This window comes from Mandrillus leucophaeus, unplaced genomic scaffold (assembly GCF_000951045.1).
Source record: "Mandrillus leucophaeus isolate KB7577 unplaced genomic scaffold, Mleu.le_1.0 Scaffold379, whole genome shotgun sequence".
Taxonomy (NCBI): Eukaryota; Metazoa; Chordata; class Mammalia; order Primates; family Cercopithecidae; genus Mandrillus; species Mandrillus leucophaeus.
The window spans coordinates 1,488,556-1,510,589 of NW_012104020.1; the positions used below are offsets into that span (position 1 = coordinate 1,488,556).

Consider the following 22,034-nt stretch of genomic DNA (forward strand, 5'->3'; position numbering starts at 1 on the left):
CAGAGGTCTCCATGGGAGCCCCTAGCAGGCCCACCCCATCCAGATGAAGCAAGCTAAAGGGAACTCCAAGCAAGGTCCCTTTGGGAATGCGGGGGGTGTGGGAGAGGAACAGATCAGGTTCGGCCTTAAGGAAGGCCAGAAACATTTGGAAGTAGGTTCATTTTGTCATTGGTCACTTTTCCTAGCTCCTTCCCCCCATATTCCTTCAGAGCCTTCTGCCTTTGCTAAACCCTCCTCCTAGCACCCCATCACCCGGTCTCCCACCTCCCTCTCCCCAGCCGCACTGTCCTCTCCACTTGAACTCCCGTTATCTCTTATCACGTGTTATGGCAGCAGCCTCACCACACCACCCACTCTATGATAGCACCCCAAACCCTCCCAGAAGCATTTGCTGGGCAAATGCTAATGCCAACAACAATAACTAAGACTTTTAAAGCGCTTTCTAAGGCCCATAATTGACTCCCTCAGTCTTCACCAGGGGCGCCCCTGCTGCTTCCACAACCCCATTGAGAGGCACAGTCATAATTGTTTAAAATCAGGAAGTATTTTTCAGATTAGCGTCGACGTAAGTTTCCATTGCTATTCTTGCTTAACTCATTGTATATTCAGACTTCATGGAGAACTTTTTCTAAGAGGGGGAAAGGTGGGAGTGGCTGATGTGGAAAGGCCCAGCTTGAAGGACACTCACACATGAGGAGAAATCAAGGTTGTAGGTGACCCCCAGACTTTACAGATACTGTGACTACCCCACGATCTAGCTGCAATCTCTGTGAGCCAGGGTGTAGCAAGACAAACCGGAGACAAAACCCCTCAGACACTGGGCTGAAGAAGGAAGTGGCTTTATTCAGCTGGGAGCATCAGCGGACTCATGTCTCAAGAACTGAACTCCCTGAAAAAGAAATTCCTGGCCCTTTCAAGGGCTTACAACTCTAAGGGGCACACGTGAAAGGGTCGTGATAGATCGAGCAAGCGTGGAGAACGTGGCTGGGGGCTACATACATCAGCTAACAGAACAGAAAGTTTTGCAATGCTTCCTCATACAATGTCTGGAATTTACAGATAACAAGTAGTTTAGGTCAGGGGTTGATAATATTATTATTATTATATTATTATTATTATTATTTTTTAACCACCAGGACCAGGTGGTGTCAAGGTCATCTGGCTATTTATCGTACTTCTGTTTTTTTTTTTTTTTTTTTGACTTTTTGCTTTTTTCATTTTCTTCTGTCTTATAAACTAGGCGTGGGCCAGGGGTGGCAGGGGGAAGGTGGAGAGGGGGAGGTGGGCAGCAGGAGAAGTGGTGGTCTCCTTCCTTAAGGGTTTATGATTTCTACTTCCTCCCTAGGGGATTCCCTTCCCTGACTGCATCAGCCAGGGCCACACTCTGGAGGGCAGCTGTTTTTCCCTTCCACCTTGGTGGAGATGTTGACGCCAGAAGCACAGAGAACCAGGGAGGGCCCCACCGCCCTGTACACACACAGAGCTGTTGGAGCACATTGGTCCCTCTCCGAATTTCCTAGACTCTGGGTTCCCAAGGGACAGGGTGCTTGCTGCCTGTCTCCATGCCTCAACACCTATCACTGTGTGGGCGCACAGCAGCCTCCATCAATGTACACACTGGCAATGAAGGGCTTGGAAAATGCCTCTGAGTCTTACCAGACTTCGTGCCATAAAACCAGGGCCCCAGGGGCATATCCACCAATGGAGTACTATGCAGCAGGTAAAAAGAGTAAGGCAGTTTTCTATGGGCTGATCTGGGGAAGTTCTCAAGATTTATTATAAATGGAGGGGAAAAAATGTACAGAACAGGTGCTACTCCAATTTGTTGAGGGCGAGGCATGGGGGCTGATATGTGTATTGAAATCTGTAAGTGCACAGAAGAGACTGGGAACAGTAGGTGCCTTGGAAGAAGAGGTTATTAGGGTGGAAGGAAACCCCCTTTGTCAACGTCTACCCTGCTATACTATTTACATATTTGCCATGTACAGGTGATATTTTTATGAAACTTTTTCAGAAAAGCATTTTTTAAATTATAAAAGGCAAAGAAAGAAAGGGGTAAGGGTGGAAAGGAGGGAAAAGAAAGAAAAGAGGAGAAGAAGTGGAAAAAAGATGTTCTAAGGGGCCTCAGGCGTCTCACAAAGGAGGGAGAAGCCCTAGGGAGTTCAAAGGAGCTCAGCTCCATGTTACAGCAGACGCACTACCCCACTCATGTTGCCACATTACACATCACCAGTGCTGTTCACTTAAGGAGTACATTTTTTTCCCTATTTATTAGCAAAGATGCTGGGAGCCAAGAGGTGAAGTCCAAGGCTTTGCTCAAGACTTGATCAAAGAGTTAGACCCACTCAGAACTCAAGCCCTCTGCTCCCAACTCCTGAAGCCAATCCTCTCTCCTGTATCCCATTTCCATTTTTCTTTCTCCTGCTCAAGTTTATAAGACACTCACCCTCTCTTTGGCTCTTCTTCCTCTCAGCAAACTTCAGGGTAACTTGTGTCTCTCCGTCTAGGAAGCGCTTCCCTTACTTTCTTCTTGGTGAGCTGATCACCCTCACCCTTGATGTCTGTGTTCACTGTGGGTTGAAGTTACTTTAAAACCAGTCAGCACGTTTCCTTCTCCAACGTCAAGCCCTTTCACAATTATTACGGAGTTTACTGGAAGACCTCTCTCATATAAAGTCACCTTCTTTTTCAACTGGTTCATGCATAAACATGTTATTTTCCCAAGTAAATGACTAATTTGGTTGGAGAGAAGCGAATCGTTTCAACTCCTAGAGGGGCTCCCACAACACTGGACACATTGAAGAAGCTCCATGAGAACTGTTTTTAATAAAAGCTGCCATTTATTGACCCTCTGCTGGGTACATTATATGAATTATCTTCTGTCTCTTTTCTACCATATGGGAAATATGCAATATAAACTGGTATTATTTTTGGATAACTATATATGTTATCAAAAACTAAATTACGGTTTTCCTCCTTTTCAGGCTGAGTTCTCATGTTTAATAATTTTTTTTTTTGAGATGGAGTCTCGCTCTGTCATTCAGGCTGGAGTGCAGTGGTGTGATCTCAGCTCACTGAAACCTCTGCCTCCTGGGTTCAAGCGATTCTCCTGCCTCAGCCTCCCGAGTAGCTGGGACTACAGGTGTGCAACACCACGCCCAGCTAATTTTTGTATTTTTAGTAGAGACAGGGTTTCACCATGTTGGCCAGATGATCTCAATCTCTTGACCTTGTGATCCGCCCATCTTGGCCTCACAAAGTGAATAAATTTTAATATTGTTTTTCAACAAAGGAAGTACGGAAATGGAGGCTCAGAGAGGTTAAGTAGCTTCTCCACATTTATACAGGCTTGCCAGGTGTAAGCACTTATATGGTTGCCAAGTGGCAAGGCCAGCATATCTGAGTCCAAAGGCCCTGGTCTTCCCATTGTGTTGGGCTGATTTGAAACAAGGTTCAAGCAGTGAGGAAGCCAGGTAAGCCTCTGTTGTTCTCTCCCTACCTATTCTCCCCGCTGCCACGCACCTGCATGAAATGAAATCGAGACCTTAATGTGAAATGTTGGAATACAAAGATCTCTGGGGGCTTTGTTCTCGTTCTAGTTGTCCCTACTGAGCAAGTTACAGTGAAGCTGACTTCAGGTCTATGTAAAAACTGTTCATTAATTATAGCTGTCAGAATGGAGGGTGTGCTCAGTGTCAGCCTACCCTATATTTCTTATGAGCCAGGCACTGAGAATACAGTCACTAGCAGGACAAGGTTCCCGCCCCTGGGAGCTGACAGGGAGTAACTGACTTTGGGGAAAACAGACAATACACATATAAATACATCGGTACCTCCAGAAAGTGGTAAGTGCTGTGAATAAAATAGACTCTGTAACAGCATGGAGGTGGCAGAGGCAGGGGGAGGAGGAAGTTGGCTCCCTAGATAAGGTGGTCAGAGATGGCCTTGACACTGAAGGCATGACCCGAATGAGAAGCCAGCCATGCAAAGGCCTGAGGGAAGAGCTTTAGGTAGAAGGAACAGCAAGGAGGAACAGCAAGGAGTTGGAGATGAGCATGGTGTGTCTGAGGGACAAAGTGCGGGACAGGGTGGGAGGTGGTCAGTGGTTGGCCAAAGCAGAGTGTACAAGAAGGGGAGTAAGTCAAGTGTGGACAGGTGGGCAGGGGCCATAGTGAGAGGCTGTGTGTACCTGTCATTCAGTGTGTGCAAGTAGAACTTAAAAGACTTACTCGTTTTGGAGAAGTTGTCCTAAATATGACCATGCTCATCTGGAATTACTTTAAAAAGTGGAATCTAATTTAACAAATGACTAACCAGAGCCGCAGTGGACAGCGGTGCCCACCCGCACACTGGAGGAACGGGACTTCAAGTACGAGTGCCCTGGTGCTGCCAACAGCAAATTAGAATTAAGTTGCTCTTTACGGACAAGCCAAGGCAAGCAGATGGGGCCACACCACATCCTGAAGGCATGTCTCATTATCATGTCTTGGCTTCTTGGACATGTAGGGTCACCATTACTCAGGCCAGGACTTCCCAGAGGCCACAGTCATGAAGCTCTCCTCTGGTGACACTTAAGATTCGGAGTTAAAGCAAAAGACAACTCCATGCCTTCCCATTTCCTCATTCGTCACCCAAATATTAGCAGTTTCTTCCAACTGAGACCTCTAGCTACAGCTTCAGCCCATTTCCCTGATCGTTTAGCAGAGAAGATAAACCCACCATGTTTCAATTCTCCCCTCTGGATCCTAATTTCATTTGAAAAATGGATTTTATTAAGTATTTGGTAATGAAGATTATCTTTTTTACATATTGCTGCATTTGGTTTAGGACTTTGCATCTATGTTTATGGGTGAGGTTTACATGTATTTTTCCCACTATCCTTATCAGGGTTATACCACCCTCATAAAATCATTCTTTAGGCCATAAAGTCATTTTTTACATCTTGCCTATTGAGCTAATCAAGTTGCTCCTGAGAAGACTTCCAACTTCCTGGCTACTAGAGTTCTAGGAGCCAAGGATGGCAAGAAGATTCAGAATGTAAATGCTCATTAAATCCCCTTGGGGATTCACCTGACACCTAGACTACACTTTTTCTCTCTCTAATGGGCTGATGAACGGAGGAAGGGCAGTCACCAAGCTGGTGGGTATAGGAAGGGGACCCAACAGACATTCAACCCTTTGGTAACCCTCCCTTCACACCCAATTCCAGAAGTCATGCTTTCTGTTGCTACCGTATCTGCGCTTTTTGGGAGACGATGCACTGTAAACCGATTTGCTTATCACCAGCTTTCTCCACCAGGGCTCAGTGAAATTCAAGTTTTTCAGCTCTGCTAAATCTTCCAAGGTCTGCATCTGCTTTCTGGGTTTAAATATTTCATTGACTCCTCTCCTGGCCTTCCCGAGCTTGTGGATTTGTCTTCTAAACAAATCCCTTTACTGTTGCTTTGAGGGTATCTTCTAGTTTTCTAATATTTTTCTAATATTTGCAGCATCTATAATATCCTTTTAATTCCATGTGTACTTAAAAAATATTTGTCAACTTTTCTTTAAAAGAACCAACTTCTTCTGGCTTTGTTGATGGCATGCTTAATTTCTGTGCATATCTACTTTCTTTAGGTTTATTTTGCTGTTCTAATTTCTTGAAACAGATGTTTAGCTCAATTTTCAGCCTTTATTACATCCTAGCATAATTTTTATATTTAGATTTAGAATAATTTACATTATTCTATTATTCAGAACTATAAAATTCTGTAATCTTAATACATTAATGTAACATTAATTTAATGCTGTAAAATTTTTAAATTACTGTTGTTGCTGCATCCCTCATTTTTACATATTTTTATTATTGTTCAGGTTAAATTTTCTTCATGATTTCTTCTTGGACCCATCAGTTAATTTCTAAACATACAGAGGTCATCTTGTAATCTTTTAATTTTGGTTTCTAACTTAATTGCACTGTGGTTGGAGTGTGGTCTACGTGGCAACAACCTTTTCAAATTTGTTGAGGTTGACTCTACTGTTCAGCGTGTGGTCAATTTTTGAAAAAGTTCCATATGTGATCAACATGAAAGTGCAGTTGTTAGATGCATTTTTTTTTTTTTTTTAAACAGGTTCATGCTCGGTCATTGGTTTCCACACATCTGCGCTTTCAGGATGAAGATGTGGTCTTCTACACATGTCCATTTTACCAAACTCGCTAAATGCTTAAATCTCTTACAAAGTTACCTGAATTTTTTGTTGCTTGGTCTATGAGAAGTATATTAAAATCTCCCACTATGATGTTGGATTTCTTATTTTTCCATACAGCTGTTTTTGTTTTACATATTTTGAGGCAATGTTATTAGGTACGTAACTTAGAATCTTTGTTTTTCTGAAGAATTGGGTAAGCGTATCATTATGTAGTGGTTCTATCTGTAGTAATGCTTTTTGTCTTAAGGCCTGTTTCCAGGGCTGCGGTGTTCCACAGCTCTAGGGAGGACATTCACATTACAGTTATGCAAATAGCATACCCTGGAATTAGACCATCTGCTTCGTTATTCGGAGTGGCCTTAATTTTGTGGGTTATGAACATAACTTCTCAGTTTTATTTGGGTTAGTATCTGCCTGATGTATCTTTTCCATCCTTTCTTATATTCTAGGTTGCCTATGTCTCTCTCTTGTCATCACATATGGCTGGATTTCTTTTAAAAATCCAGTTTGGCTTTTTTTTTTTCCCCTGGAACATTTAGTCCATTTACATATAATTATTGGCACATTTAGATTTCTCTCTAGAATCTTATTTTGGATGCTCTATTTGTCCTGCCTTTTCTTTCTCTACCCTATCTTGTCTTCTTATGGACTGATTGCATTTTTCCATTCTATTTATTCTTGACTGGAAACTGTATCCTCTGCTTATTTTTAGTAGATACTACAGAAGTTTTTGGCACACATGTTTACATACCAAAGTCTGAAGTTAAACAATGTATTTATCTTCTTCCTGAAAGACACAAGGATCTTAGAGTATGTTCATTCCTATTACCTCCCCTCCCTAGTTATCTGCTACCTTCATGGATTTTAGTTTCACCTTTTTTCAAACCCTGTAAGACTCATCTATAGTTGCTTTTTGTGTAGCTGATCCACATAACAATCATGTTCTTTATTCTGCATTCCTTGATACATTTCAACCCTTCCATATGATCACTTCCCTTCTGTTGGGGCAAACTCAGTTTTTTTGTGAAAATGTCTTCTATTTCACCCTTGTTCTTGAAAGGGTGGGCCAATCTCAGTAAGATAACTTACTGACCTATTCTAAGGCTGGGCCCAACAGAGCCTCACTCCCCACCCTTGCAGGGACCCTGAATCTGGGCAGAACATTTACATGGTAGGGAACAGTCCTTAAACAGGCACTTGGAAGCCCTTTGCAGATGCCGGTGAGAACCGGCAGTCTGGGAAAGAGCACACATCTTGCGGAGAAGATGAGGAGGGAAAAGCCCTTTTCCTGTTTTTCACTTTCAAGAACATGAGCCAGCCACCTGGCTGCTTTCTTTTGTAGTTAAACAAACACTTCTTAGACAGATCCCATAAATCAGCTTATTTTCATTTAGCAAAGTTTTTATTCAAAAGCTTCTCAGCACCATCTAGTTATCAGAAAGAATGGATATCACCTTTTCCTGCCCACCCAATCCCCAGTTCCAAAGGCAGAAGTTAAACCATTTGGCTAGAGCTCCCCCTAATGATTGTAACTGAGACTATGATAAGATTTTGGTTGTTCTCACCCAACTGTCTCTAAGCCTCTACTCAAACCTGACTCAAGCAGAGATGTGCACCCCACAGTTCAGAACAGGAAGGAATCATGTCAGACCCGATCAACCTCCCATTTTTGGGCTATTAGAGGCACCAGAAATTACCTTGAAAAAATGGAATTCAGTGACTGCCATCTAAGAAAGACAGTGATACTGTCCAGCAGCATGCAGTTCCGAGAGCTCAATTCTTAGGCCATCTTCCCTCCACTCTACTCTAGGAACAAGGAGCATTAGGTCTGTTTTCTCTCCATACACCTCAATCGCTCATCCTCTCTTGTCTTATTAAAACACAGACACAGAACCAAACTTTTTGACAGTTAAAGACAAACAATTACATCTGATTAAAATGCTAAGAGATCCTGAGCTGTTAAGAGATGAGGAGAGTAGAGAGTATGACCTGATCTTTCCCCCTCCTTTTTTTCTTTAAGAGTATTCTGTTTCAGCATAAACCACACTTCCCAAGGAGGTTCCTGGTGGAGACTGGAAATCTGACTGTGTCCTGTGGCAACACATAGTCCCTTGCATAACTTTGGCTTCAGTCCCTGGATCTGTCCTTTGCAGCTACGTCAGGTTCCATGGAAGGAGGAAAGAGCTGGAGGCAGTATCACTCAGCCAAAGCTCCCATGGGGTCCCACGCTGGCAGGACAATGGGTTCCTGCTCTAACACAGCTAGCACCTCTTCAGGGACATGCTTCCTGTCCACCACGACTTCGTAGACATACTCAGAGAACCACTCATCTGTCATGCACAGGTAACCTGGAGAAAAAAAACAGAAGACTTATGAGTACAGACGGCAAGGGGCAAAGAGCAGAAACCCTTTTTGTAGGATAAACCTTTTACAAAACTGATATTCATACATATTTTTCAGCTTTCCCATCTGTAAATTTCATTTAATTTAAAACCTTATTAGCAATTCTGTGAAGCAGACAGGACAGGCATGGCTCTATTTTTAGAAAAATTAGAAAACTGGGTCTTAGAGTAACTAGGTGATGTGCCCAGGTCACATGGTGAGGTTTCGAGCTGAGCCTTGGACCCAAGGCTAACACCAGATCCTGTGCTGCTGCTCTCTTCCTCAGCTGCCTTGGTGATGGTGAGTGACTACCTGTATACTAGTAGGGAGGCAGAAAAACTTCTCATTCATACAGCCACATCTAGGGCATAAATTTCTAGGGTCAGAAGGGCAAGCACCCCATTTCCCTTCTTACCCTACCAGTGTCAATGGCTGTTCTCCCCCATTCCTTTCTATCACACACTCCTACAACAATCAGGTAGAATGCTGTGAGCATTTTGATACGGTCATGTCATCATTCCTAGATACGCACTTATTTGCAGATGATACTGTGGGAGTGAAATGATCAAGCAGTCCTTGCTTTCCTAGGAGGAAATCTATGATGAGGATCAGGCAGAACTAGAAGAATGAGACATCTGCTTAACCTGTTCTCCTTAGGAAGGCCTCTCCAGTGGGTTAGGACTATACAGAGGTGTCCTGGCACTAATGCCCCATTTAAGGTTGAGAGCTCAGCTGAGAGAAAAAGTGTAGTGTCATTGGGTACCCATCCTAGTAATCGTCGTCTTCCATAAGGAGGATTAACCTGCATCTCAGGCTCCACTAGGCCAACACAAATTCCCCTTCAGAAACCAGATCCTCATCTCTCACCTTACACAAAAATCAACTCAGGATGGTCAAAGGCTGAAATCTAAAACCTGAAACCAATACAAGTTCTAGAAGATAACATTGGAAAAACTCTTCTAGACATTGGCTTAGGCAAAGAATTCACGACTAAGACCCCAAAAGCAAATGCAACAAAAACATAAATAAATGGGACCTAATTAAACTAAAAGCCTTCTGCACAGCAAGAGAAATAGCAGTGTAGACAACCCACAAAGTGGTAGAAAATCTTCACAAACCATGAATTCAACAAAGGACTAACACCCAGAGTCTACAAGGAACTCAAACAAATTGGCAAGAAAAAAAAAATCTCACCAAAAAATCGGCAAAGGACATGAATAGACAATCTGGAAAAGAAGATACACAAACAGCCAACAAACACATGAAAAAATGCTCAATATCACTAATTATCAGAGAAATGCAAATTAAAACCACAATGTGATACCACCTTACTCCTGCAAGAATGGCCATAATTAAAAAGCAAAAAAATTACAGATGTTGGCGTGGATGTGGTGAAAAGGGAACACTTTTACACTGCTGGTGGGAATATAAACTAGTACAAACACTAAGGAAAACAGTATGGAGATTTCTTAAAGAACTAATGATCTACCATTCGATCCAGCAATCCCTCTACTGGGTATCTACCCAAAGGAAAAGAGGTCATTAAATGAAAAAGACACATGCACACACGCATGCTTATAGCAGCACCATTCACAATTGCAAAAACATGGACCCAACCTAAGTGCCCATCAACCAATGAGTGGATAAAGAAAATGTGACATTTACATATTGTGGAATATTACACTCAGCCATAAAAAAGAAAAAAATAATGTATTTTGTAGCAACTTGGATGGAGCTGGAGACCATGATTCTAAATGAAGTAACTCAAGAATGGAAAACTAAATATCATATGTTCTCACTTATATAAGTTGGAGCGAAGCCATGAGGATGCAAAGGCATAAGAATGACATAATGGACTTTGGGCACTCAGGATGGAGGAGTGGGAGGGGTGGAGGGATAAAACAAAGACAACATACCAGTGTACACTGCTCAGGTGCCTGGTGCACCAAAGTCCCGGAAATCACCACTAAATAACTTATCCATGTAAACAAAACCCACCTGTTCCCCCAAAACGACTGAAAGTTAAAAAAACAAAAACAAATCTGTTCTTTCAGGAACAGATCTCCAAAAAAACTTAAATTGGAAAAAAATGCTTTACCCAAGCCATTGCTAATAAGAACAGCAAAATTAACGTGAGAGACTGAAGTCCATAGGTTTAACAAGAATGGGCTGCTGGGCCACAGACAGAACACAGAGCAAACGATGTGTACTGAATCAAGAGCAATGCAGGCACACACATCCAAGGGCTACCTGGACTAGCAATGGCCATCAGCACCACGACTGTCATCTGACTGTATCTGATACTTGTTTTACAGTAAACACCAGAGTCATTTTTCTCTGAAAGTTTGTATCAACCTAGACCTGTGCTATACCATTTCCCACTACACAGGACCCAGGGAAAGGAGAAGTAGGTGTTTCTACCAAGAGGGTCCCCTAGTGCAGCAGTTCTCAAGCCTCTTGGCCTCAAGCCCTGCCCTTTACATTCCTAAAATTATTAAGGACCTAAAACATTCTTTATGTGGACTAATATCTATCATAACTTACTATACCAGAAACTAAAACAGAAAGCTAAAAATATTAATTCATTTAAAAATAAGTATGAAAAATGAATATAAACAATATATTTTAAGGAAAAAATAATTATATTCTGTAAAAAATATTTTTAGTTAGAAAAGTGGCATTGTTTTACATTTTAATATCTGGATTTGTAGAAGACAGCTGAATTCCAGTATCTGCATCTGTGTTTAATCTGTTGCAGTACGTTGTTCTGGTTGAAGCAGATGAAGGAAATCCAGCCTCACACAGATACGTTGCTCAAGGGCAGACCCTGCACACCCCCTGAAAGGGCCCTAGGGAGAACTGTTGCTCTTGAGGCAAGACTGGTTTAAATAATTAAAAGGCAACTATAGTGGTAAGTCTAATTTTGTATGCTAAATGGTGTGACAAAGGGCACTATTTAACCTGAAAACACAATTGATTTGTGAAGTCATCTATGCCCAATCCTGTTTTTCACCTCTGACAGAAGTCAGAGACAGATCATCCTGATGTGGCATAGCATACATTTACCCTCAAAAACACTGGAGCCCAGGAGCAGTGGCTCACACCTATAATCTCAGCACTTTAGGAGGCCGAGGCAGGTGGACTGCTTGAGCCCAGTTGTTCAAGACCAGCCTGGGCAACATGGCGAAACCCCATCCCTACAAAAAATATTTAAAAAATAAATAAATAAATAAAAATAAATAAAAAAAATTCGCCAGTGTGGTGGCCTGAGCCTGTGGTTTCAGTGAGCCAAGTTCACACCACTGCACTCCAGCCTTAACAGAGTGAGATCCTGTCTTGGGGGTGGGAATGGTGGGGGTTGGGAGTGCTCTGTAAAAGTGTTCAAGTGCTCCGACCAAGGCAGATAAAGGAATGCATCCTTGTCTCTTGATAAGCTGGCCTCCTGGACCCAGGGCCCCTACTTTCAATAGATAAGAGACGGAAGGAGGGTACAGGCCCATTCTGCAGCCTGTGCTAATTCCGGCTTGTCTTGATTATATATTCCAAACTTTCTGGCTTTGTTGGTGTCAGGACCTGGCCCTTAATTAACATCACTCACACCAGTGCCACCAGGTTCTGGCAACGAAAGTTCTGTCCGCTCAAAGGTCAACTAGTGCATATATTTAAAACTAAAACACTGCATCCTAAGTGAGTGCTTCCTGAAAACTCAGCATCTGCCTTCCCAAAAAGGAGCTTTCAGCAAGCAGGAGAGCAGACTAGGGAACACCGCACTGTTTGAGACATTAGTCATCCCTTCCCTCACCACAATGCAGGCTGAATAAACACTTGCAGTAGCCCTGGGCAGTTAGGCAGGTGAAGGATAGAAGCAGATTCATGTAATAAAATTCTGTGTCCTTTCAACAATACTATCACCATACAATCAAATGAATCTTCAAAGAATGCTCCCAGAATATGGACAATAAGTACATCCACACTATCTTGTTCCAAAAGCATATCAGATTAAGTCCTCACAAATTAAAATTCCTATCAATTGTAATCCACCCTTTCAATGTCCCTGCCAAGAGGACCCACCTTGATTAGTCTCTCTCTTCAGGATATGAGTTCTTTGGGGACCCACAAAATCCTCACAGTCTAGGTAGCTGCCAAGTAATTGCGCCCTATGTAGATAATGAACTTGTGGCTGCCGTAACTGTTGACACTGTGTGTCTTGGAGTTTGACTGAGAAGATTAGGATCAGCATGTCTGAAATCTGTGTAGGAAGCAGCAAAGCACTGGCTCAGGCAGGATTCGGGTGGCACTTTTCATTTGTGGGAAGGTACGGTTCCTAACCCTTAGGCCCACTGGCCATGAGACACAAGCATTCCAAGGGAAAAAGAAAACAAAATAAAAACCTGCTCCAGGGATCCCAAGGTTACACTGAGGGAAACAAATACATAAACAGATAAAGAAAGTCAGCTTTAGGAACTAAGGTGAAATTAAATTTTGTTTAAACTTTAATGTCTTGTTTACATGCAATGAGAAAGAAAGAAAAGTGAACAGTCCTCAAGACAAAACACCTCAAACCAACCAACCAACCAACCAAAAAACACTGGCAATGTTTCTGTGTTTTGTAACAGAAGGGGTAGGGTCGGTCTGTAAAGGGAAAAACAGTGTCTGTGAATATAGCTGTAGACAGGTTAGGTGAAATTCATTCAGAAACAGAAGAGTTTCACATGGGCTAGTTTAAGAGAAAAAAGACGCTTTACCTAAGAAAACATTTTTTTTTTTTTTTTTCTGAAATTCCACCAGAGATGTAAGATTTAAGCCTTTCAGACTAAAGAATACAAAGAATATAAAATATTTATATTTTAACATATTAGAAATATTTTATATTCTTTGTTGTCTTGTTCTATGAGGTATTTCACCTCACTAACAAACTATATGTGGCTGTTATTTTTTGCCATTTTTTAAAAAGTTGTGACAAAATGAAGGTATCTGTTCTGCTCTAACGGTCTGTCTGGCAGCATGAAACTAAGAAGCTGGACCACCAACCCTTCATTCAGTCCCTGCCAATCTTTCACCTGGCGGTCGGAACTCAAGGTTGAAACAAGGCTCCCAGAAAGGAAAGCAGAATCTCACTGGTACTTGTCTTCTATTTCAAGCTTCCCAATCACCGGGGAGAAACCACCTCACAGAACAGGAATCACTTTATAATGAAGCTGTAAAGACTGTGTAGCAACATGAAAAAACGTTTAGGTAATAAAAATAAAGTGGCATATCCTGTATAATTACAACTACGTTACAAATATAGATGTACATGAGAAAAAAAAACCATGAACAGCAATAAAACTTGAGAATTTTATGCCATGGGATAGGAGATTTTCTCTCCAAAATTTCTGAAATGTTACACTGCTTTTTAACTCCTTAAAAATTACCCAGAGACTCATCATAAAAAATTCTGGAAACATGAAAGGAGGAGAAAGAGAAGACAAATAATTTTTAAACTGCCTACAATCCCACCACCTTGGGACACATGCTCAAGCTCTGTCAAATTTTACATGGATCCTTGATAAAGTTTCTATATGTACTAGAAGCTATAAATTTCATAAAAATGAGACATCTTACATGGTGGCCTTGTATTACAAACTAATACACATACTGTTTTCCAATTAATCTCTTTCCTTATTGATAATGAAATACATCTATCTACATCATAATTTTTAAGTACTGAATCTACATGATTAAATCAAAACACATTTAATCAGTCCCCTATTGTTGGAATCCAGACTGTTTTTTCATGCTTAGAAACAATACTGTTATAAACATTTCTGTAGGTAAATCTTTGTGCACACCCTTAATCATCTACATTCATGCACTGCGTAGTGACATTTTGGTCAGCAATGAACTACATATATGATAGTGGTTCTATAAGATTATAATAAGGTATTTTTGCTGTACCTTTTCTATGTTTAGATACACAAATAACACTTAGCACTATGTTACAACTGCCTAGAGTATTCAGTATAGTAACATGCTGTACAGGTTTGTAGCTTAGGGGCAATGGGCTACACCATCAAGGTTTGTCTAAGTACAATCCATGATGTCCACACAATGACAAAATCACCTAATGATGCATTTCTCAGAAAAGATCCCTGTCTTAAGCAATGCTTCACTGTATTAAATTTCCTTATATCCTAATCAATATCTGGTATACATAATTACTAACTTTCTTCTTGGATCCAATTTGAGTCTTTTCTCCTTTTATGTGTTTGCTTGCTATTGACAGTTTTATTTTCTAAAGTGTCTGAGAACTCTGTTTTTTTTTTTTTTTTTTTTAAGAGACAAGGTCTGGCTAGGCATGGTGGCTCACGCCTGTAATCCCAGCACTTTGGGAGGCCGAGGCAGGCAGATCACGAGGTCAGAAGTTCAAGACCAGCCTGGCCAGCAGGGTAAAACCCATTTCTACTAAAAATACATAAAATTAGCTGGGCATGGTGGCACGTGCCTGTAGTCCCAGTCACTTGGGAGGCTGAGGCAGGAGAATTGCTTAAATCAGGCAGGTGGAGGCTGCAGTGAGCCAAGATCGTGCCACTGGACTCCAGCCTGGGTGACAGAGTGAGACTCTGTCTCAAAAAAAAAAAAAAGAGAGAAACAAGGTCTCGCTGTGTTACCCAGGCTGAGTGACACAATCACAGCTCACTGCAGCCTCAAACTCCTGCGGACATGCGATCCTCCCACCTTAGCCTCCCAAGTAGCTGGGACTATGAACATGCGCCTCCTCACCCAGTTAATTTTCTTCATTTTCGTAGAGATGGGGTCTTGCGATGTTGCCCAGGCTGGTCTTGAGCTCCTGGGCTCAAGCAATCCTTCTGTTTTGGCCTCCCAAACCTCTGGAGTTACAGGTGTGAGCCACTATACCTAGCCCTCTGCATATTTTAAATTGGAGCTTTCTTCTTTTTCATAGTGATCAGTTATAGTACACTCTATATTTATATTGGTTGCAAACATTTTTTTCCTATTATGTAATTTGCCTTCTAATTTAGTTTATATTTTCTAGCCTACTAACATTTGTTGTTGTTGTTTCGAGACAGAGTTTTGCTCTGTAGCCCAGGCTGGAATGCAGTGGCGTGATCTCAGCTCACTGCAACCTCTGCCTCCCAGGTTCAGGTGATTCTCCTGCCTCAGCCTCCTGAGTAGCTGGGAATACAGGTGTCCACCACCACGCCCGGCTAATTTTTCATATTTTTAGTAAAGATGGGGTTTCGCCACTTTGGCCAGGCTGGTCTCAAACTCCTGACCTCAGGTGATCCACCTGCCTCGGCCTCCCAAAGTGCTGGGATTACAGGTGTTAAGCCTTTGTGCCCGGCCCATTTTTGTTTTTATTAAGTCAAATTTATTAATCTTTTTCTTTTTGGTTTCTAACTGGTGTTATGCTTACAAACATTTTTCTGCTATTATAATGAAAAACATACAAGAAAAAAGAAGGATAATCGATAAGAAAACATCAGAAACAAGACTCTCAACGAAAAACTCCATTACTCACTAAGGCCTTGGCATAGTCCCCAACTATGAATCCAGACAATTTCAACAGATAATTAAGTAGTGATAATTTGTCAACCACTTCTGTTAGGTATCCACTGGGTGAAGCATGACCTAATACTTCCTTGAATTTGTACAGGTTATGTTGCAAATGTGCAAAATGACACACTGCCTATGGAATGGTGTCCAGAGGTGTTAGATCTGTCCTTTTCAGTATCTAGAAAAATTACAAATGCATTTACCCTCTTCATTAAGCAATGTCATTTCTGGGACTTCATGCTACAGATACACAATACTTACATGCATACAATATGAATTTATGTGCAACAAAGTTAATATTTATTTGGCACTTACCATGTGCCAGGCACTATTCTGAGCACTGTACATATATATAATAACCCACTGCAATATTGTTTGTAATAGCAAAAGACTGCAACAACTCAAGTCCCATTAGTAAGGGAAATGGTTACATAAACTGTGCTAGATCCAGACAATGGAAGATAATGAAGCTGTACTGATGTACTGATAAGGAAATGTCCCCAAGATACGCTGTAAGTGAGAACAAGATGCAGAGCAGGCGACCTAGTGTGCTACCACTAGTGTAAGAAAAGGCGGCAATAATATACTTAAATATGTGTAATGTTAGTACTAAAAAAACAAGGAAAGACATACCAGAAATAGAAATAATAACCTAAGAGAGAGGTAGGGGAATGAAGAGTGACGGAGATGGAAACAAAATGCTTTCATATATCTTTTTATATTTTGATTTTGGAACGATGTAATTTCATTATCTACTAAAAGAATTACACTTTAGAAAACAAAACAAAAAAATGCACACATATATACCCCCAAAACTCTGTGAGGACTTTACACTTCACAATGCAATTTCACATCCCTATCCTGGTTTTCATTTTAATCCTCACAACAATACTGTCAGACAGGAGGGCAGTAAGTAAAGCCGACATCAAACCCAGGTCTTAAATTCAAATTCCATCTTTCTCATTGGGCTCTGCTTCCTCCAGTTGAGCAATCTGTGGGCAAAGAGACTTGGGAGGTAGTTATGGCTTCAGCAACAGACAGCACTTAGTCTAGCTCAGGTACCTAACTTTGAAACCAACTCCATCTGCTCACAAATCCCATATCAACAAACAGGAACCCAGTTTTTGTTGGGTCCATTTATAATGTATTTTGTATCTTCTATTTATTTATTTTTTAGCGATGGAGTCTCACTATCTTGCCCAGGCCGGACTTGAACTCCTGGGCTCAAACAATCCTCCTGCCTCAGCATCCTGGGTAGCTAAGACTATAGGTGCATACTACCATGTTTGGCTAGCTATTTTGTCTGTTTAAATCAAGGAGACAAGAGACACCATGTGTTCTAAGTGCATGTATTTAGAAAGATAGATAACAGGATGGGTTGGATGTTGTTTTTTTTTTTTAAAAAAAAAAAAGGCCAGAGGAAGGGAACCAAAACCACCACTTATAAGTATGACTGCCATTTGAAACAGTGATCTGGGAAGAGGCTGCTTCTTCCTCCAGAGGAAACATAAAATTCTGGCTATGTGGTGAGGACACATTTACATTCATAAACCATTTGCTGATAAAAGAAGAGATACTCTTATAGCCGGATATTACTTGTGGCCTCTTTCAGAAACAAAGGTTAGAAAGTACCATTTCCCCAGTAAACATACCAGGAAAAATGCAGGGTGGAAAATGCGGTAGAGAAAAGGAGTTGTTTTGGTTTGTGGTTTGTATTTTTTAAACCCATCCACCACAAAGTTCAGTCAGCAGAAGTGTCCACAGCCTGAGAAGTGCCCTCTGCTAAGGAGCCCAGAAGCAGCCTGTTCACCTCCCGGCTGACTTCTTTCTCTAGACCAATGAGCACCAGCCAGGCAGCCCTGAGGGCACACACAGCTCTCCAGGATCTCTGAGGGCGAACCCAGAGAGGAAAGCACAAATTTAGATGCCATCCAAGGGTCTTGTTTTCCCACTGAAGCTCAGTGACTTTTCTCTCACCCCAAACTATCGCTACTCCTATTTGTTTCAGACAAAGTCTGCTTGTTGGTCATTTCTCAAAAGCTCTATGAATGGCAAGTCACATTATTTCTTGGCTTCACTCCTCTGACCTGTTCAACGCATGCTCCAAATGCCAAGAGCTGCACTTCTCAGCCACCATTTCTCTGGCTGGCCTCCCTCTCCCTTTTCAGAAAAAAAGCCACACCCCTAAAATTCTCCCTAAAGAGGGTCACCCTTGAAGAATCCCTACGGAGGCCTCACAGTTCCAGTCACTGACCACTTCCCTTGCAGTTTATCCCGTGTGTGACTCTGCACTTATTCTTGTGTTTATGTTTTACAGATTTTTTCTTACAGTAGGTTACAAACACCATATGGGGCCAAGACTTACAGTCTTAATTGTCCCAGCTTCAATTCCTTGCAACTCCACTGTACGTAGCCTTTGAGGGAACGAAGTACTGACATGCTGCCAATGGAGCATAATAGGATAGCTGGGCTTGCACCCTGACCCCGCCTAAAGTTTCAAAAAACTACCTTAGGTCCAACCCAACAGCTTTTCTCCTTGACCCATTTTCTGTCTGCTCTGCTGTTCCACTATGTACCACCATGTTCTTCCTGACGCCCTCTAGTCCTGGGCTTCCAAGGTGCTCTCTCCAACCCCTCACCCTTTTCAATCACCTCAGCTTCCATGTCTTCCTATTGTCTCCCCACTGAGGGAAGGTACTCCCTAGTTCTTCTGTCAACTGCCTTCTAGGAAAAAAATTCATCCCTTCTCTGCTTTTCTCGGTCTATTTATCCTATATCTTACAGTCTGAGGAGCACACCATGAATGCCACTTCTGTCACATCACAGCCCTCTTCAAATCCCCTTCCTGTGTCACAGGTGAGTAAGTATAAATTCCTCTGAGGGTCAGAGACATTCACTCCACCATGGCCTATGCACGGTTCCTTGCATCCCATCAATAAATGTGAGTTGATGCTACTGCTAATGGTTTTTCCTCAGCACTAGGTTTATTCACTTTCACTGCTTTCTCTCACGACACTAAGCCCACACTATGGGTCATCCACCCAGTACACTGGTGATGTAGCATAATGATCACACTAGGGCACTGAATTTAGAGATCTGAAACTGGAACCATGGGGCAAGTTAGATGCCCTTCTCTTGAAGGGAAAGGTTAGGGAGCTTCATGTTCTTGTTCTCTTGCCCTCATTAGTCTATAGAAAACATTAACAAGAGTAGCAATGGGAGCTCTAATATTTCTAAGCACTTCTTATGCGCCTGGCATGGTTCTCACAACAACCCTATGAGATAGGTCCAATTATTATCCCTATTTCACAGATGAGAAAGCTGAGGCTCAGACAGGTTAAATGTCAATGACCACTGTGACACAGCCAATATAGATAGGTTAGCCAGGATGCATACCCAGGTGGTCTGGCTCCAGATTCTGTGCTTAAACCTCCACCCTTCTTAAGCCAACGCAAACACACCTTGGAGATAATCTGGTGAAAATTATAGATCCTATCTACAGGTAAAAGCACATCTATACACAAAACTCTACTTTAGATATGAGGAGATTTCTCTCTGAAGCAGATGCTTCATTGCAGGTTAAGAGCTCTGTCACACAGTCTGTCCTTGCCCACATAATGATAATCCTCTCTTAGTCACATACTTTGATCAGGAAGCACCAGTGAACTGGAGAGTACATGCTTCCTCTATTCCATCTACATACACTATTTCTCAGCCACAGTCATACAGGCTTTTTGGTTAATAAAGATGTATGATGAAAAGCCCTTCTGAGAAGGCTGGGCACGGTGGCTCACACCTATAATCCCAGCACTTTGGGAGGCCGAGGTGGGCGGATCACTTGAGGTCTGGAGTTCGAGACCAGCCTGGCCAACAGGTGAAACCTTGTCTCTACTAAAAATACAAAACAAAAAACAAAACCAAAAAAAAAAAACTGGGCACGGTGGTGGGCACCAGTAATCCCAGCTACTCAGCAGGCCAAGACATGAGAATCATTTGAACCTGGGAGGCAGAGGTTGCAGTGAGCCGAGATCACACCACCGCACCCCAGCCTGGGAAGACAGAGCAACACTCTGTCACAACAGTAACAACAACAGCAACAAAAAGCCCTTCTGAAAGAACCCAGAATCCAGATTTGCTGGTAGCAGCACTTTTCCCAAGCCTGGAGAGACATGAAACCCTCCAAGGTGACAAAACAAATTTGCATCTTGCCCTTTTCTCGGAAATCAGAAACCTGAGGTTTTAAGTTCTACAATTCACTCTCGTTTCAGCAAGTCTGGCCCAACATTACCTATAATTTCCATTATTGTACTAGAGATCCAGAACTGAACCTCAAAGAGACCTGCAAATAACTGATTGTCTTTTGTAAGTAATATATACTTTTAGGGAAACTATCTGTGTCAAATTAAGAGATTTGAATTCCAATTCTCTCTCTGATTCTGTGGAACCCGAACAAGACACAACTGTAAGTAAGTTTTAGTTTCTTCACATAAAACCTGGGTATAGTCACCCCCGTTCACATCCTGAGTTACTCTACTCTGATGTCATGAGGATAAATATATAGAAATTATTAGTGAACTTTGAATTCTCATGAAGCAAGATGCCCTGTAGCTTTATGTCTCGACTACCTCCAAAAGAAATATGGGCTGTTTATAACTCCTTAGATTTATATAACAGTATACGGTTTGAAAAATGCTTGCATATATTATTTCATTTGATGGTTACATACAAACTGTAGGAGCTCATAAAGGAACAAATTGTCCATGTTATTGATATAGAAATGTGACATTACAATGAGTTAAATTACTGCCCTGCATCTAAAATCAAGAATTAATTATTAGTAACTGTCTCTCAACTCACCTGGTTCTACAACATAGCATTATATGAAGAATATGATGGTTTTTATGCCTAGCTTTGAATATACCATCTCCAAAATCACATGTGGCAGTTTGGCTGGTGAGACAATTAAAGGTCATAATGTTGGTTTTTAGAAAGCAGCAGAAATCTAGATATAATCTGAATTGGTAACATGTTTCTTTCTAATCTCTAACATGCCAAAGTCTCTTTAACTGAAACCATTTAGAGGCTCCTTTCTAGAAGGAAGTCTGAAAATTTTCCTAAAATGAAAGAAATCAGGAACAGAGAGGCTCATTTGTAAGAAAAGATTAAAAATGTGGGTTAAAAACAATTTCAAATGTTCATGTATCTGAAAGGAACAAAAGCAATGTGAGAAATGGAAAACTCATCTTGGTTCAAAATGAAAATCAGAAGAGACTGAATTTTTAAAGGTAAGTATTTTCCTTCAGTGAACATTGCAGAATTAGAAAATATCCCTCATATCTTCACTTAAAAGTTGTTACTTATCATATTGAGAAACTAGACCAAATAAGCATTAAGAACGATATTTTGATAATTTCACATTTAGAGCTCTGCTGTGTCAGGCTCTAGAAATGGAATACAATCTCATAACTAAGTGAACCAATCACAAAGAAGTAAAGTTTCATAGTAAGACTGGTTCATTAGAAAGACCATCTAGGAATTTTATTTATTGACTATCAAATACACTATTATTTGCATGACAGAATATTGATAACTACTGAAGGTGGGTGACAGGCATATGCAGGGTTCTTTAATACAATCCTGTTTACTTTATATATGTTTAAAGTTGTCCAAGATAAAAAGTTAAGAACTAAATAACCTTAGCTGGGCGCGGTGGCTCACGCCTGTAAACCCAGCACTTTGAGAGGCTGAGGTGGGCGGATCACAAGGTCAGGAGATCGAGACCATCCTGGCTAACCTGGTGAAACCCCGTCTCCACTAAAAAACACACAAAATTAGCCAGGCATGGTGGGGAGCACCTGTAGTCCCAGCTACTCGGGAGGCTGAGGCAGGAGAATGGCGTGAACCTG

The 22,034-nt window shown here is 41.5% G+C and overlaps 1 protein-coding gene across 2 annotated transcripts in view; it reads right to left on the minus strand.

The window, feature by feature from the left end:
• Window positions 1-7,572: 7,572 nt before the first annotated feature.
• The window catches only part of BLMH (bleomycin hydrolase), a 45,450-nt gene continuing 30,988 nt past the window's right edge, over window positions 7,573-22,034 (minus strand). For both annotated transcript variants that reach the window (XM_011990381.1, XM_011990382.1), the window contains one exon: window positions 7,573-8,537. In XM_011990381.1, the coding sequence (XP_011845771.1) occupies window positions 8,386-8,537 (152 nt within the window). In that variant the 3' untranslated portion in view covers window positions 7,573-8,385. The remainder of the gene's footprint in view (window positions 8,538-22,034) is intronic.